Raw genomic sequence first — 16736 nt, forward strand, 5'->3', positions numbered from 1 at the left:
AAACACACAGCGGGCAGGCCGGGCGGCCGGGCGGCTCGGTCCAGCGGACGATCGTGGGTCGGGCGAGCAGCAAAAAGGCTGGGGCCGCAGGCCGGGCAGGACGCGCGGCGCCCGGGGTTGCGGGGGGCGGCGGGCCGGGCCGGGCAAGCGGCGGGCGGGGGCGGGGCGGCGGAATTCCCCGGCGCTGCCGGCCTGCGCGTCCATTGGCTCTCACCCCGCCGTGACGTTTCACAAGGGGAACGGGAAAACCCCCGCGCGTCACGTGGCCTAGGGGGCGGGGCCGGCCGGGAAGAGGAGGTTGGGCGTTTGGGAGGGGCCAGCGCTGCTGGCCATAGCTCTGGCGGAGCCAATTGAGGCCTGCTTAGAGCCATTCCCGCCCTGCCCAAGGAGCAAGTGGGAAACTGAGGCACCCCCCTCCCCCACAAGTCTGCCAGCGGAACTTGAACCTGTTGTTTTTCTGGATGGAAGGGAAGCTTTGGGATTAGGAGAGCTCTACAGCTTTCGCTGATAATGATCTTTAGGAAACTTCCATGGTTTCTCTACTCATTTTCTGCAAATTGGAAGTGAAGATATTTTAACGTTTAAATCTGGAATGTCAGCTCTAGGATTTGCCTGTTTTGTTCCTTGCTGTATCCCTAGCACCAAAAACAGTGCCTGGAACACAGTAGGTACCCAATGAATGGTTATTGAATGATTGGATGGATGTTTTATTCCTCCCCATAATGCCAAAGTTTCCCAGAGCACTTACAGCTTCAAGGCTCAGTAAATCAGTCCGGGAATGATGTCAGTGTAGCCCCAGCGTACATCCTGAGCTGTGTACCTGACCCTTGAGCAAAGTGCTTACCTGGGGGGCTCACAGATGCTTCATACCTCACAGTCGCATCAGAGGCATGTGATAGAACCAGGATACTTGCAGAGGAGAGACTGAGGCTAAAGGAGGGGCAGCCATTTGGTTAGATCATAGTCCTAAAGCCTCAAGTTCTTCAGAATGACTAGGTGACCATAGGTTCCAACATGGATGCGGCACCCTGACCACAGAATGCTATCTCTGCTTGTGTAAAATTTGAGTGTTTCTCTTATCTTTGTCGTCCACAGATGATTATTAGACATACAAAGTAAAAAAATTAAAAGCCCTGGCCAGTTTGGCTTAGTGGATAGAGTGTCAGACTGTGGACCAAAGGGTCCCAGATTTGATTCTGGTCAAGGGCACGTACCTCTGTTGCAGGGTCCTCCCTGGCCCGAGCCCTGGTCGGGGTGCATGCAGGAGGCAACCAATCGGTATGTTTCTCTCACATCGATATTTCTGTCTTCCCCTTGCTCTCTAAAAATCAATGGAAAAATATCGAGTTAAGGATTAAAAAATAATATAAAATAAATTCATTGGACATACAGTTATTGAGCATCTGCTGTGTGTCAGGGCCTGCACTGGTCACTGGGAACACAGCACTCACCAAGCCAGGCCTGGTGCCTCTCGTGGGAGGCAGCAGCAGTTCTCAAAGTGTGGCCCCAAGCCCTTCAGGCTCAAGTTGGAGCACTACTGCTAGACAGCAAAATATTGAGCAAACTTTTAAAAACTGCCAAGGGCCAGAGAGCAAATATGTTTCACTTTCGGCTCTGAGGGCCAGACAGGTCTCAACATTCAACTCTGCCATAACGCAAAAGCACCCAGACAGTACAATAAGATGGCTGTGTTCCAATAAAACATTATGGCTACTGAAATTTGAATTTCGTATAATTTTCATGTGAAACAAAATATTCTTCTTGAGCTTTTTCAACTATTTAAAAATTACACAAAAGCTGGAAAAGGCTGCATTTGGCCTGTAAGCTATAGTCTGCATACAAGGGCATTGCAAGGAAGGTTATGATTGAGGGCCCAGAATCAGAGTGCCTGGGTTCAAATCCTAAGTCTCCCACTTACCAGCTGTGTGACCAGGATGGTTGTGAGAATTATATGATACTAATAGCATTGGCCAGGTAGTTCAGTTGGTAAGAGGGCCATCCGAATACGCCAAGGTTGTGGGTTCAAACTCCGGTCAGAACATATACAAGAATCAATGAATGCATAAATAAGTGGAAAAACAAATCGATGTCTCGCTCAAATCAATAAAAATGCTAAGAATGGCACTTGTATACAGCTCTTAAATGTGTTGGACACTGTTCTAACACTTTATGTTCTGAAACCTTGGACAAATTTCTCAATTTCTCTGGGTTTTCTCATCTGCTCTTGTAAGCAATTGACTTAATTATTACAGTGTAATGGTGCCAGGCAGTGTTCCAAAAGCTGGGGACACAGCAAAGGACACAAAAGACAAAAGCCCTTCCCATCACGGCACTGAAATCCAAGTGAGGGAGACCGATGGAAATAGATAAGCAAATACATGTCTGGTGGTGATGGCAGTATTACAGAATAAAGCAGGATATATGGATTGAGGTTAGAGGGTACTATTTGGGTTAGGAAGTTGAGGGAGGTTCTGGGATGACATTTGAGCAAAGAGCTGAAACTGTGAAGGATCCACTCCATTCCGGTCTCCTTGCTATTACTTGAATATCCCATCCATGAGGTGGGAACATGCATGACATATTCAAGTAATAGCAAGCAGTCTGGAGTGGAGACTACTGGGGAAGTAGTGGAGAGTATAGCAATGGTCTGTAAGGTGATGGGGACATCAATATTAAACTGAATGAAATAAACCACATATAGCTCTTAGACTAGAGCTTGGCTCATAAGGGACGTGGAGCAGTGGCTCCCAGGAGCCCACCTGATTAGCCTCTGCCCCTTGCAAACGTCAGATCTCACAACTATGTGTTGGATGAGTAAGTGAAAGGACATGTCAGAAACCCTCAGCCCCTTAAGGGCAGACCTGGGGGTGTCTTGGTCCCTGCTGTGTACACAGACCCACCCCCAGCTCAGGACAGTGTCCAGGGGAGGGGCTCAGGGAGCATTTGTTGACTGGTTGTCAGTCTCTCCATCAGTGTCAATGTGGGCCCTTTAGGGTCCACACTCCTGGACATGTGCTTGTCTGTGAGTCAGGACTGGCAAACACGCATTCAGCAAACATTCCTGCAGCAGCGCCTCTGTGCCAAGGACATGGCCGTGACCAGGACAGCCCTAGCTGTCCCCACAGGGCTCAGTTCAGTGGAGAATGACTTGTCCCCAGTGATGACCCATAGTGGATAGGGCTGGAATGTGGGACCCCAGGGAGCTGGGGGGAGAGGGGGCGGCGCTTAGAGGAAGTGGTCAGGGAGGGCTTCCTAGAGGAGACACTGGAGCTGCAACCTGGAGGATGCACAGGGTAAGGTAAAGAGCGTTGTGCCTGGAAAAGTTTCCCAGGTAAGGGAAGAGCATTCGCTACAGCCAGGGGATCATGGCAAGTTAAAGCAAGAAAGATGAAACTACAGAGGTTAAGAAGTCCCCCCCCACCCCAGTCTGGCTCACCAGTTAGAACCCTGGGCACTTCTCCCAAGGATACTAGGGAGCCATGTAGGTTCTAAGCAGGGGATGGGCAGGGTCAGATTTGTGCTTTAGTTAAGTCTCTGGTGCCCTGGCTGGTTGTTCACTGGTTAGAGCATTGGCCCACGGACCAAAGGGTCGCCGGTTTGATTCCTGGTCAAGGGCATGCATGTACCTTGGTTGCTGGTTCAATCCCTGGCCCCGGTCAGGGCGCCTGCAGGAGGCAACCAGTCAATGTGTCTCTTTCACATTGATGTTTCTCTCTCTCTCTACCCCTCCTCCCTCCCTTCCACTCTCTCTCTAAAAGATCAATGGAAAAAATATCCTTGGGTGAGGATTGAAAAAGAGTAAGTTCTCTGGCTACTGGATGGTGGTGAATGGGAAGGGCAGGACATCAGGGAGAAGGCTGGGTGAGAAGCCAAGGGGCGAGAAGGATTCTGAACCAGGTGGTGTCAGTGGAACTGGTGACTCCTGATTGTGGGGTAAAGCTGATGGTCTTTGCCAAAGGCTGGAGTGTGCGGCTGTGGGAGGAGGGTCAGGGAAGATGAGGCCAGTGAGTCCAGGTGGCCACACCCCCTGGGCTCCTAAGCTTTCTCCTAGGACACGGGGAGCCATGGAATGGTGTGCAGAGTACGAAAGGGAGTGGAGTGGGCCATGGCTGCCTGAGGGTGGAAAAGCCTGCAGTCCTGCATGTATGTGTATGCACCTGCGTGCACATGTGTACACATGGGGCTCTGAGCACACCAGCATCTCCCCTGACATGGTGGATTCCCTGCCTGGCTCTGCAGGGCAGAGTGGAGGTGAGGCCTCAGGGAAGGCCCTCAGCCCCAGGCCTCCTCTCCCTGCAGTGTTGATGAGACCACCCCGATTTGTAAATCTGGGAATGTGGGTTCCAATCCCTCTGAGTGCAGGGAGGCCCAGAGGCCTGTCTCCTCACCTATGAAGTGGGTAAACAGCCCCAGCACCCGCTGTGGGGAAGGCCCATGGGCCATGCACTAAGAGCTTGGTTGGGTCCTTGCGCTGGCAGCCCTGGAGACACCCCAACAACTCCAAGCTCTATAATTGGGCACCACCTGAGTGAGGGTTCACCCCATACCCCTGCTGCAACCTGGGGAGGCAAGCTTGTAAGCCCAGAGAAGGGAGGTCACGTGTCCAGGGCCCAGGACTGCTGAATGCGGAAGCTGATGGAAATGGATCAGGCGGTGAGTGTTTGCTCATGAGGCAGGCCTGGCTCCTGTCCTGCCTGGTGGCATGAGGCCCGAAAACAGTAAGTGGGCACAGGCAAGGCGCTGAGCCTCAGCCAGCCAGACGCCGTCTCATGGGCAAGAACATAGGTGCAGCGAGGTCACAGCAAGCAGCTTCCCCATCTGTGAAATGGGAGTTATGGAAGCCCCATCAGAGGACTGCTGAGAGGAGGAGGGTGAGAAAGGGGCCTGGCCCAGAGGGCCACTGTCCCCACTTTACCGAGTCTTTCAACCTGCAGGGTCTCCTTCCCAGACCTGGGAGAGCCACCCATACCTGCTCTCTGCCGTGACAGAGGAAGGAAGGCACAAGGGGGGTTGTTGAGTTTAAGTTAAACACCCACATGAATTTATTAAATTCAGACTGTGTTAAAGGGTGGCGGTCTGGGAGGAGGGGGCTGGTCAGGGGATGAGGGACAAGATGATGGATGGCCGCAGGCATCCCACAGAGGGGCCCTGGCCTCTCCCCTGCCTGGCCCACCCCCTCAGCAGTGCCGCATCGGCTTCACCATGATTCCCAATGGTGCTGGGCTGGCGGGGCAAGATGGCTAAAACACAGGAACAGACAGACAGACGGCGCCTCCACAAACCACGTGCCCTGGCCTGCCCAGCCCCCACACCATGCACTGGGCCCTGGCCCAAAAGGGGTCTCCTGCCGCCCCGGCCCAATCTGTCCAGGGAGAGGGCAATAGGGAGGGGAGGCGAGGGGCCTGGGTTGGCAGGGGCGGTGTCACCAGGAGCCGGAGCAGACAACGATGACCAGGAACAGTTAATCCCTTTTCTTGTCCTCTGCCGGTTTTGGAGGGACTTCCTGGGGCTCGGTGGTGGAGCTGGCCCCCTGGGTGGGCTTGGCAGGCATGGGCGTAGAGGCCTCCTCCCCGGCGGCGGTGGTGATTGTGGCAGGGTCAGGAGTGGGTGGGGGTGAGAGGGCCCCTGTGGCTGTTGGGGCCTCGGCCACGGGGGCAGTTGCTGTCGGTGCCTCACCACTCATGCCAAACTCATTCACCCGTGTGGGGTCGACGCGGTAGATCCACCGTTGGTAGAGGTAGATGAAGAAGACCACATCTAGAGGTGGGGGGAGGGGGGCAGTGTGAGGGAAAGGGGCCCAACTGGCCTACTGTCAGGGGGTTGGGGGGTCCTGCAAAGATTGGGCCTCAGATTGAGCCCCAAGGCCAGGAACAGGGCATGTCCCTTAGCCCAGGCCCCGAGTCCTGCCTGTGCCTCCCGAGCTGCAGTGGGAGCCTCCCGCCAGCCCACCAGCCTGCCCGCCCAACCAGGCTCACCGTCCCGCAGGCAGCCGATCCGGTACATAACAGGCATCTTGATCACAAAGGCGAACAGGTCATCGATGAAGGTGTTGAGGGCCTTGTAGGTGAGCATGCGCCAGGGCAGGTGGGCCACAGACTTGAGCTTGTAGTTGATGAAGAGCTGGGGTGTCATGGTGATAAAGCCTATGGTGGTGGTAAGGGGTACACCCGTGAGCAGAGGAAGGGGATCCTAATCCTGGACCTCTCTGACCTCACTTCCGGCTTCCCTCCCGTCACTTACTCTACTCCGGCCACAATGGCCTGCTTGCTGCTTCCAGTCCCCAGGCACAGGCTACTTTAGGGCCCTTGGATGGCTCCCTCCTTTGGCATCTTTCATCTCCTGAGAGAGGTCTCCCTGACCACCATCTAATGTGCACCCTCACCTTGACCCTCCCCAGTACCCATCACGTGCTGAGTCGCCTGTCCACTCATTTACTGTGTGGGTTCCCCTGAGGATGAGGACCTAAATGCACCTGACCTCCAGGAAGCCTCCCTGACCCCAGACCCGGCCAGGCTTCCCTTCGAGGCTCCCCGTATGCCACCCCTGCCCACCCTGGGTTGTCCCTGTCTGGGGATGAGTGTGCCTCCCCCACAGGCCTGCTCACCGAAGGTCAGCAGGAAGCCGTAGAGCATGCTGAGCACCCAGGAGTACCAGCCCTTGTGCTCCAGGTACAGAAGGCTGTAGACCGCGTAGCAGCCCAGGAGTGGGAAGAGGATCCACGACAGGTACCGAAATGCCATCTGTGGGGCACAGGGTGGGGTTGGAACCCCACTTCTCGGGCCCCACCTGGCACCCCTGCCTCACCCACCCACACCTGGTCTGGCCGGCCAGCCTAGGGGAATTTCCAGGTGGCTCTGGGAACTTTGGATTCAGACAGGAAGTATACATGGCAGGTGGTGACGCTAGAGGGTGTGACACAGGCCATGAAGTGTAGACCCGTCAGTTAGGGGGCAGATGCCTTGTCTCCCTCCGCCACCCCGACAACTGCTCATCCCCCGGGCCCCCAGGAGCGTGTGGTGCTTGGAAACCCTAGAGGATACTCACATCATCGTACACTTTTGTCGAGGACTCGATGTACGTGGACTTGTCTTTGAAGGTTGGGCGGGGGAAGAGTCCTGCCACCTTGTGCTCCCGGTCCAGCTTCGGGCAGGGAGGGAGGCCGTGGTCAGCTGCCGTTCCCCCTGCCGGCTCTAGTCCCTGCCCTTCCCCACTGTTCCCAGTTCCCCTGCCCCACATGTGACCTGAAAAATCCCCTGGTGCGAAAATCCCCTTGGTCCTGGGAGTGCAGCCGGCACTGGGAAACACCCGGGGCCAGCTCCAGGGTCTGGCTGACCGAACAGTCCCCCTCCCAACCCCTGGCAGCCCCCAAAACAGCATGGCCGCCCAGCCTTACCCGGACATCCATGACCTTGGTGATCTTCCAGAGGTCAATGAGGACCCCGATGAAGACGCTGACCTGGACCACGAAGTTGGTCTCGTTGTCCAGGATGTAGAGGAGGACCACGAAAGACTGGAAAACTCCGAAGAAGACGGAGCGCACGGACAGGCCCTCCAGGGACTGCCGGCTGTTCCAGAACTGGATATCTGTGCACGGGAGTTAGGGGGAAGCCAGGAAGTTGAGCCGAGTCCTTCCTGCAGCTCCCTCAGGCCCCACTCTCCTCGGACCCCAGGGGAGGTGCTGGGTCACCAAGGGGGAGGGGTGCACAGGACCCCCTCCCATAAAGAGCCTCTGCTTCTCAGGTGCCACCTGAGCACTGGACAGGCAGGACCTCTGCAGCCCTCACGTCTGACACCGGCCCCCAGAACGCAGTCCCTCGACTGGTGACAGTGACTGCTTGCCAGGCCCCAAGTGCTCACCACGTCCAGGTGCTAAGGGCTGGTCAGAGAAGCCACTTCCCTGTGGCCTCACAACCTGGCCTGGCAGCATCTGGCCGGAAGCTGGGTCTTTGTGACACAGACCTGGGCTGTCCACCCTGGTGCCAGGCGCCTCCCCTGGTTGGGAAGACCTGGGACACGTGCTTCAAAGGCATCTCCTCCAGCCCACTGCCCTGAAACCGCGAGGGAAGTGGCCCACAGCCACCTGGGCACACACAAGGGCCCCGTGCTCAGGTCTCCGATCAGCTCCTTCTGATGCTGCTCCTGGACTCAGCCCGCAGGGCCCAGGTCAGCCCTCTCTGAGCCCTGGGCTCCCCGTAGCCGAACTGCACTGGGATAACAGCACTGGTTGATCCCGCCTGTGTTGAGTGCTTAAGACCCGCAGCCACAGGAGGCCACCACCACATGCCTGCTTTACAGAGGCCGCCAGCCGTGGTCACACAGGGCCGGCTTTGCACTGAGCCCTGGCCATCCACCTGCTCTGGTTCTGATCCTGGAGCTCCAACACACTCGGCAGGCTCCTCCATCCCCCATCAGACCCTGAGATTTAAAGGGAAATTCACAGAAACCCCCCAATCCTGACCAGGGAGAATGGGTCTGGAGACAGGGTTCTGGTGGGGGTGAAGGGATCCAAGTCCTGTCCTAGACCAGGGAGGCAACAAACATGGGCTGTAAAGCTGGGCTCACCCAGGGCCCACTCCTGCCGTGTGACCTTGGGCGAGTGACCACCCACTCTGAGCCTACGTTTCTCATCAGGAAGAGGGACCCCAGTCGACCGAGCTCCCAGTGAGCAGGAATGTTGGTAAGCTGGCACCTGCCCAGGCACAGGAATATTCCACAGGCTACGGCCGAGACCCCCTACCAGTGGTTGGCACTTACTGCTCAGTTCTGATGTTATCATTTTCAAAATGTAACTCTTAATCTTGGCAATATTGTCTTAATAATAATAATATTTATTACTATTGCCCCTTCCAGAGCGGGCTTCCTTCAGACTGTGGGTCTCTAGGAAAGGAAGAAGTGGCCGCAGGGCCTAGGGGATGAAAGTGGGTGCGGGAGCCGGCTGCCTGGGTCCAAATCCTGGCTCTGCCCATTGGGAGCTGTGTGACTGCAGGCCAGTTACCCAACCTCCCTGAGCCTCTGCTTCATCGTAAGCATGGATGTAACAACAGGCTTCCTCACGGGGCTGTGGCTGAGGACTCAATGAGCTAACTAATGAGGGCACTCAGCACAGTGCCTGCCCCATGGCCAGCCCCCTCAGACCCTGGCCATTGCCACTGTTGGCCTTTGGAACGTAGGGACCTTCTGGGGACTGAGCTGTCACCTTCCCATTCGGGTGGGCCCCATCCACTCCACCCTGAGGGGCCTTTCCCAGCAGGCAACCTGCTGGGCAGGCTGATGGGAGCAGCTCTGGGGCTTCCCTGCTCTGGGCCTTGGAGTTCCCCAGCCCAGCCCCTCCTGCGGCACCACACCCAGTAGATGGAAGTTTCTGGACTGGGAGTTTTGGGGCCATCATCCTGGCCAGTTCACTAGGCCTTTGGAGAGTGGGGCTGAGAGACCCCCAGGTAGGGAGAGGACCTATGGGCGAGGAGGGAGAGAGAGGGGGCCAGCCTCCTCTGGTACCCTCCCATCCCCAGCCCCCCCATGGCCTCTCACAGGCCCCAGGGTCCCACCCCTACCGTTCTTGAAGGCCAGGAACTCAAAGACACTGTGGACGATGGACACGATGATGGTGAGAGCCAGCAGGTAGGGGTTGGTCTCTAGGAGGGCAACCTAGAGGCGGGGGTGGGGGGAGATGCCTGTGAGCGCTGCCATGCCCTTGCTGGGGGGCCGACCTCTCTTCTCTCCTCCTGGACTCCCAGAAGAACCTGCTCACAGACCTGACCCCCAGGACTACCCAGAGAGGGAGTGCGCATGATAGGCAGAGATGGACAGATGGACATGGAGAGGCAGGCAAGTGATGGAGAGAGAAAGAAACAGAAGAGAGGAGAGAGACAGAGAGACAGTGATGGGGAGAGAGGCAGAGTGACAGAGATAGATGAAGGGACAGTCAGAGTGAGGAGCGGAAACCCAACATGAAAGACAACCCCAGGCAAGCACAGCCAAGTCTCAATGGCACAGACATAAGCAGAGAAAGATGGGGACACCAGGAGTATTCAAGGACTCAGTGACAGAGAGCAGAGACATCAAGTCAGAGCCCGAAGTTGGGGGGAAACGGGCTATGGAACAAGATCAGGAAGGGCCGGTCCGGAAGGGACTCAGAAGGCTTGGCAAAGAGACAGAAAAGCTGAGACAGGAGGACCACGGAAGCCTCAGGGATGGGATCCCCAGAGCCAGCGAGGGCTGAAGGAGGGAGGGCACCTGGGAGGTTGTGAAACTGGTCAGGGAGCACTGGCCGGAGGTCCCCAGGCCGCCAGCCTGGCCCACTTCCCCTTCCCTGCCTGCAGCCCAGGAGGGTGCTGGGAAGCCCCCACCCCCACCTCACCTTCACCGAGTCCTGCTCCTCATCTGACTGCTCGTATAGCTCATCACCTAGGAAGTTCCAGGGCGACTTGGTGCTCTGGGCGGCGTAGAGCTGCCAGCGCCAGAGAGAGAGTGGGCAGAAGGAGACGCGGAGCGGCAGGCTGGCCAGGCTCTCGTTGATGGGGTAGTAGTCCTTCTGCAGGTTCCAGTAATCGTTGAAGTAGATGATGGGGTAGTAGTCACCGCTCACGGCGTCGAATTTCACGTCTGCAGGCAAGTGGGGCAGGGGCACTGCTCAGCCTGGGCTGGAGCCACGGGCACCCGCAAGGGTGGGGAGACCCTGTAGGCCTTCCAGAACAAAGGTGGGATATTCAGATGGGCCCCCTGACAGACACTGGAGGACAGGGACAGGGAAGAAAGGGGAGTCTTCAGGCAGGGGCGGGGCAGGGTGGAGAGCTTGGGTAGATGGAGACAAGGAGAGCCAGAGGGGCTGGGGGCCTCACACTGGTCCAGGGGCGGAGGCACGCTGCCCTTCACCCACGGTGTGTGGTCGTCCACAATGTTGATGGTGATGTTGGGGTGCCAGTGGGAGATCACTTCTACAGGCCCATAGTCCTCGGCCCTCTGAGGGGAGACAGGGGGGTCATGGGGCCCAGAGGCACCTGCACCTGAAGGCTCCCGTGACAATCGTGACAGCAGAAGAGCAGCCACTACAGTGACCATTGGCCAGCCACACACCAGCCTTACAGACCCCACATCCTGGACCCCCAGCCACCTGACAGGCGGGAAACCCAGCCTGCAGATCTGGATGGGCCCATATGCCAGGCTGCAAAGAGAGCCCCATGTGCAGCTCCACACTTACGGAACGCCCGCCGGGACCACCGTAGAGAGGAGGATTCTTGGCACCCAGCACAGGTTAACACCCTGGCGCCCCCAGCCCACCTGGAAGAATGGGGGTGCTACTCTGTCCGGCTGGGCTCGGGGTCTGACTGCTTGGGTGTGAATCCCGCCCTGCATTTCCTGGCTCTGACACTGTGGGCAAGTCTTCCCACTGAAAACAGGAATAGTAATGGGACCCCCCTTCACCCAGAATCCTCCCATTCCCTGAGAGGCAGCTCAGCTTCCTAGGCCCTTTTCCAGAGGGAAACTGAGGGTCAGAGAAGCGAGGAGACTTGACTAAGCCCCCACAGCAGCTCGGTGGTGGTGCCAGCTGAGAGCCCGCATGGCTGCTGGGCCGGGAACAGCCTGACGCCCCCAGGACCCAAGAGCTCCGCTCATGTACCTTGATCATTTCTGGATCGGCTTCTGTCTCTCCTGTCAACAGGTTCTTGGTTTTCTGAAACCGCCGGCGCTTGTATTTGTTGATCACTGTGGAGAGGGACGGGGAGAAGGGGTGGATATGAGACCTGCTGGCACTGGGGGATCCAGACCCCTCTGCCTACCAAGAGCTGCTCACTGGTCTCCCGGCTCCCACTACCCCACATGCCAAGTGGCGATAACGCTGCCCTCTCAAACCTCAGTCCCTTTCCCCATTTTTACAGTGACACTAACAGCCACCAAACGACTCGCGGCAGAATCACGGAGTCTTTCTGCTCCAGAACCTGCTGCGTGGGTCCCATCCGGCCCGTCCTCCAATCCAACCACAACCCCCCCCCGCCAGGCCCCATGGAGAGCCAGCCCCGGTGTCCCCTCCTAGATGACTATAGCCACCTTCTCACTGGCCTCCTGGGGCCGCCCTTGCCTCCTATGTCCTTCTCTCTGCCGGGCAGCCAGCGTTACTTTTAAACCAAGTATCTGACCCTGCCCTCCTGCTACTTCCGAACCCCAGGCTGCTCCTGCGGCCCCAGCAGCGCACCTTCATGCTCCATGCTCGCAGGCCCCACCGACCTCTCAGCCCTTACCCCTCCCACCCTCGTCCTCCTCACTCCCCTCTCCTCACATGTGCCAACCTGACCTGTACCCACCATGGCTGGGAGCTTCCTGGTGGCTCTTCTCACCCTCAAATCCCTGGTTAAATGTCCCTCTTCCTAGGGCAGTGATGGCGAACCTATGACACGCGTGTCAGAGGTGACACGCGAACTCATTTTTTTGGTTGATTTTTCTTTGTTAAATGGCATTTAAATATATAAAATAAATATCAAAAATATAAGTCTTTGTTTTACTATGGTTGCAAATATCAAAAAATTTCTATATGTGACACAGCACCAGAGTTAAGTTAGGGTTTTTCAAAATGCTGACACGCCGAGCTCAGAAGGTTCGCCATCACTGGCCTAGGGCTTCCCTGCGCACCCCACTCAAGGAGGCCTCCAGTCGGCTCCTTGCATTGTGTATTCCCATCACAACATTCCCTGCTTCCAATTCAACTGCCCATCGGTTTGTTTGCTGTCTCTCCCCGCAACCTGTCTGTGAGCCCCAGGAGGCGGTGGGCCCATTTGGACACTGACATATCCCCGCACGTCCTGGGCCCAGTGACGACCCGGGGAATACACGAAAGTAAACAGGCGAGCTGCGGGCAGTTCAGAAGGCCCGGAACCACCGGTGTGAGAAATCCTTTGGGGCTATGAAACCCCAGCCAAGAGCAGCCCTCACTTCCGCTTGCAGAGGCCAGGCTGGCCACAGGCTCTCTGCCTCCCTGCCTTGAACCATGCCAGGACTTGCCAGGAGGAAGGGGCTGGTGCTTGCTCAGCTCCACCCTGCTTGGGTACTTTTCAGCTCTCCCTATCCCTGGACAAAATGCAGCCTGCCCCTCCTGTGACTTCCCCATCTTGTCCCCAGGGGCAGGGAGAGATGGGGAAACGGGGAGGGAGCTGGTCAAGAGCGGGAGCCCTACTCTCACTCGAGCTAAGGGACGTTGGAAAGTGTTGTCACTTCCCGGGCCTCGGTCCCTCCGCTGGAGAATGCAGGGCCATTGTGAAGTGGCTCTGTGCTACAGAGCCCAGCCAGAATGTCTCTGCACGTCACAGATACCCAAACCACCGGCCCGGATCCCTCGCATCCACTCAGAACCAGGGCTGGAGGCTTCTGAATTCCACACACAAGCTCACGTTCAAAAACATTTCCGGACGGGACTTAGGCTTTCAGCCCAGGGCCTGCTGCTCTGACTGCAGCACAAATACCAGCCCAGCACTTCTATCAACACAGGTGAGACCTTGCCCCATGTCCAGGGGGAGCAGTAAACACCCAAGGGTGCATCCTGAAGAATGAATTCCAGGGGGACACACTCTGCTACTGCTGCATTCCTGAGAGAGGCTGACGCGGGAAGGGAGGAGCCGGGCCCAGCCGGGTCCCAGAGGCCTGGAGGAGGCACAGGAGAGAGGCTTTGGCTCCGGGGGAGAACATTCTACAACTTGGCAGCACCCACACGGATTATAATACAAGACGGACCTGGCTTTTGTGGGAGGAAAGAGCTACCTTTCCTCAGAGTTGAAGCTTCTAGAAGTGCGGCAGCCAGCATGGTGGTCACTGGCCACATGAGGCTGCTGAGCACCGGCAGTGTGGCCGGACGGGTGTGATGTGAGTGCAAAACACACCAGATTCCGAAACTCAGTGCAGAGGAAGAAAAGAATGTAAGGCAATCTCGGTGATTTTTTATACTAACTACATGTTGAAATGACAGTATGGTGACCTTAATAAAATTACTACTAATGTTAATTTTATAGCTTTAGGGGGTTTTGTGTGTGTGTTTTTTTAAATATATTTTATTGATTTTTCACAGAGAGGAAGGGAGAGGGATAGAGAGTTAGAAACATCGATGAGAGAGAAACATCGATCAGCCGCCTCCTGCACATCCCCCACTGGAGATGTGCCTGCAACCAAGGTACATGCCCTTGACCGGAATCAAACCCAGGACCCTTCAGTCCGAAGGCTGACACTCTATCCACTGAGCCAAACCAGTCAGGGCGTGTGTGTGTTTTTTATGTGGCCACTAGAAAACTTAAAATGACTTAGTGGCTGGCACTACATCTCTAGGGGACAGAGATGCTCTGGAGGACTGAGTGCTGGCCCTGTGGGAGGAGGGGAACTGTTCTGCTCCCACACTCTCATTCTTTGCCCTGGAATTGGGTGGCCAGCTCCAAGGGGTCCCAGCTGTGGGGCAAGCCTGGGTGATCCTGGTGGGCCTTCCAGGTCCACCGGCTGCAGACACCCGTCACAGTGACTGTGACACCACCTCACCACAGAGCGACAAGGATCTCATTTACCAAAGGCAAACCCACAAAAATATGGCACCAATGAGGGTAATGACATGCAAGCCAGCAGCCACCCGACTGGGTCTCATTCAAGGCAACCTCTGAGGCGTCAGGCACATCCACCCCAGGCCCCTGACGAGCCCCACTTTTGGGGACACGTCCTTCAGGACAGCCCCTGCAGGCCACACCTCCTCAGCTCACCTTCGCCCACATCTTCACAGGTCCCACTATGCGGAAAGCAGCGGGCTCAACGTCCACAGAGCACATTCCAGACCCGCTCACTTAACAGCGCTCAGTACACTTGGGGCACCAACTTTTTGTTCAATCCAGTGTAGATAAGCTTTTTAAATCATGTTTTACTGGGCTTATTTTTTAAATATATAAATTCTAAAAATATATCAAGACTGTCCAATCATGACTGTCCAATCACTTCCAGGTCTGCCAGCATGCCCCTAACACTTCCTTGATGACAATGACATCTCTGGATGTGGAGGTGGGGGAGGGGATGGGCTCTGAGACAAAGTCCATGAGAAGGGCCACACCTCAGTGAGTCCAGTTACACTTACAACTTAGGCAGGGAATAATCTGTCTACCCCTGACATTTTTCCTCACGTTTCAATTATTCTTCTATTTCCCCCTAAGGCTTTCCTCTATTTCTAATTCCGGTGTAAGACCTCATCCTAAACTTAACTTCTGAAGAAAAATCAAAATGTGCTCAAGGACAAGCTCCCCAATTTAAATCTCCGCACTCCAGGAACATAAGTGATTTAATCATTGGTTGCCCCAAAGCATTCTTTGTTTCTTTTCAAATGTGATGATGATTCTTCATACGTTTCCCTTTTCCATACGGGCACGTTGGCTTTTAGAGTATCAGTGGCCTAGCTCACAGCTGTGAGGCATGCAGCCCTGTGGGCTGAGCACACAGCAGTGGTTCCCAACCTTTTCTTGGCCATGCCCCACTTAAGCATCTCTAAAATCCTGATGCCCCCATGACATATAATTCTTTTTTTTTTTTAATATATTTTATTGATTTTTTACAGAGAGGAAGGGAGAGGGATAGAGAGTTAGAAACATCCATGAGAGAGAAACATCGATCAGCTGCCTCCTGCACATCCCCAACTGGGGATGTGCCCGCAACCAAGGTACATGCCCTTGACCGGAATCGAACCTGGGACTCTTCAGGCCACAGGCCGACGCTCTAGCCACTGAGCCAAACTGGTCAGGGCCATAAAATTCTTATTATTCAAAAAGTGAACTCCTATTCACGTGGAGGAAGCCTAAAAGCCATTAACTTGGTCTAAACAAGCTTCCAAAGAACGTGGCATCCATGAAAGAGAAAAATAAAAAAACGAAAGGACAGCTGAAGTACTGAGGAAGAAATCACTAAGAAATTGCTAAAAGAAAATAATAATAATAATAATAAGTGATATAAAAAATAGCAAATAAAGTTTCAAAACATAATAGAGAACTGAAATGCATAAATATGTCACAATATATATTTATATACTAGAGGGGGGGTTTCCTCAGCTTGGCCTGCACCTTTTCCAATCCCGGACCCCCACAGGGGACATGCCTCTCACAATCCAGGACCACTGGCTCCTAACTGTTCGCCTGCCTGCCTGATCACCCCTACACTTCTGCCTGCCTGATCACAACTAACCACTTCTGCCTGCCAGCCTGATTGCCCCTAACTGCTCCCCTGCTGGCCTGATCGCCTCTAACCACCTCTGCTTCAGCCCTGCTCCCGGGACCCAGGATTCCCTCCTCCAGCCGGCCATAGGCACCTGGGACCCAGGTTGGCTGCGGCCGCAGGGGATGGTGGGCGGGTGGCTTCACCTGGGGCGCAGGCGCCCAAGACCGGGGGTGGGGGGGGTGTCTCCAGCTGACTGCAGCCTGGGACCACAGGGCAAGTGGCTTCTCGTCTCCCAGCCACAGGTGCTGGTGCCCGGGACTGAGGAGCGGGCAGCTTCTCCATCTCCTGGGCCGCAGCCAGCCGCAGACGCTGTGCTGGTACCCAGGACCGCCAGCAGGCGGCTTTGCCCAGGCCCAGCTTTGTCAGGAAGGACGTCCAGATGGTCGTCCAGAAGACGTCCGGTCTAATTAGCATATTACCCTTTTATTAGTACAGTTTGTATATTAGACCCCTGGAACCACAAGAAATGCTAAAATTCACTGTTAATAACTCATTCTCGAATTGCCCCCTTTAAAAAACAA

At 55.7% G+C, this 16736-nt stretch overlaps 1 protein-coding gene across 1 annotated transcript in view; it reads right to left on the reverse strand.

Annotated features, from left to right (window-relative positions):
• Window positions 1-5333: 5333 nt before the first annotated feature.
• The window catches only part of CLPTM1 (CLPTM1 regulator of GABA type A receptor forward trafficking), a 30361-nt gene continuing 18958 nt past the window's right edge, over window positions 5334-16736 (reverse strand). The window contains exons 6-14 of the mRNA XM_070401762.1: window positions 11618-11703; window positions 10839-10959; window positions 10358-10602; window positions 9552-9645; window positions 7394-7584; window positions 7045-7140; window positions 6605-6740; window positions 5976-6143; window positions 5334-5757 (exon numbers count right to left, since the gene is read on the reverse strand). Of these exons, the coding sequence (XP_070257863.1) occupies window positions 5462-5757; window positions 5976-6143; window positions 6605-6740; window positions 7045-7140; window positions 7394-7584; window positions 9552-9645; window positions 10358-10602; window positions 10839-10959; window positions 11618-11703 (1433 nt within the window). The 3' untranslated portion in view covers window positions 5334-5461. The remainder of the gene's footprint in view (window positions 5758-5975; window positions 6144-6604; window positions 6741-7044; window positions 7141-7393; window positions 7585-9551; window positions 9646-10357; window positions 10603-10838; window positions 10960-11617; window positions 11704-16736) is intronic.

The sequence above is a fragment of the Myotis yumanensis genome, unplaced genomic scaffold (genome assembly GCF_028538775.1).
Source record: "Myotis yumanensis isolate MYYU_CA2020_CCGP unplaced genomic scaffold, mMyoYum1.0.hap1 SCAF_23, whole genome shotgun sequence".
NCBI lineage: Eukaryota > Metazoa > Chordata > Mammalia > Chiroptera > Vespertilionidae > Myotis > Myotis yumanensis.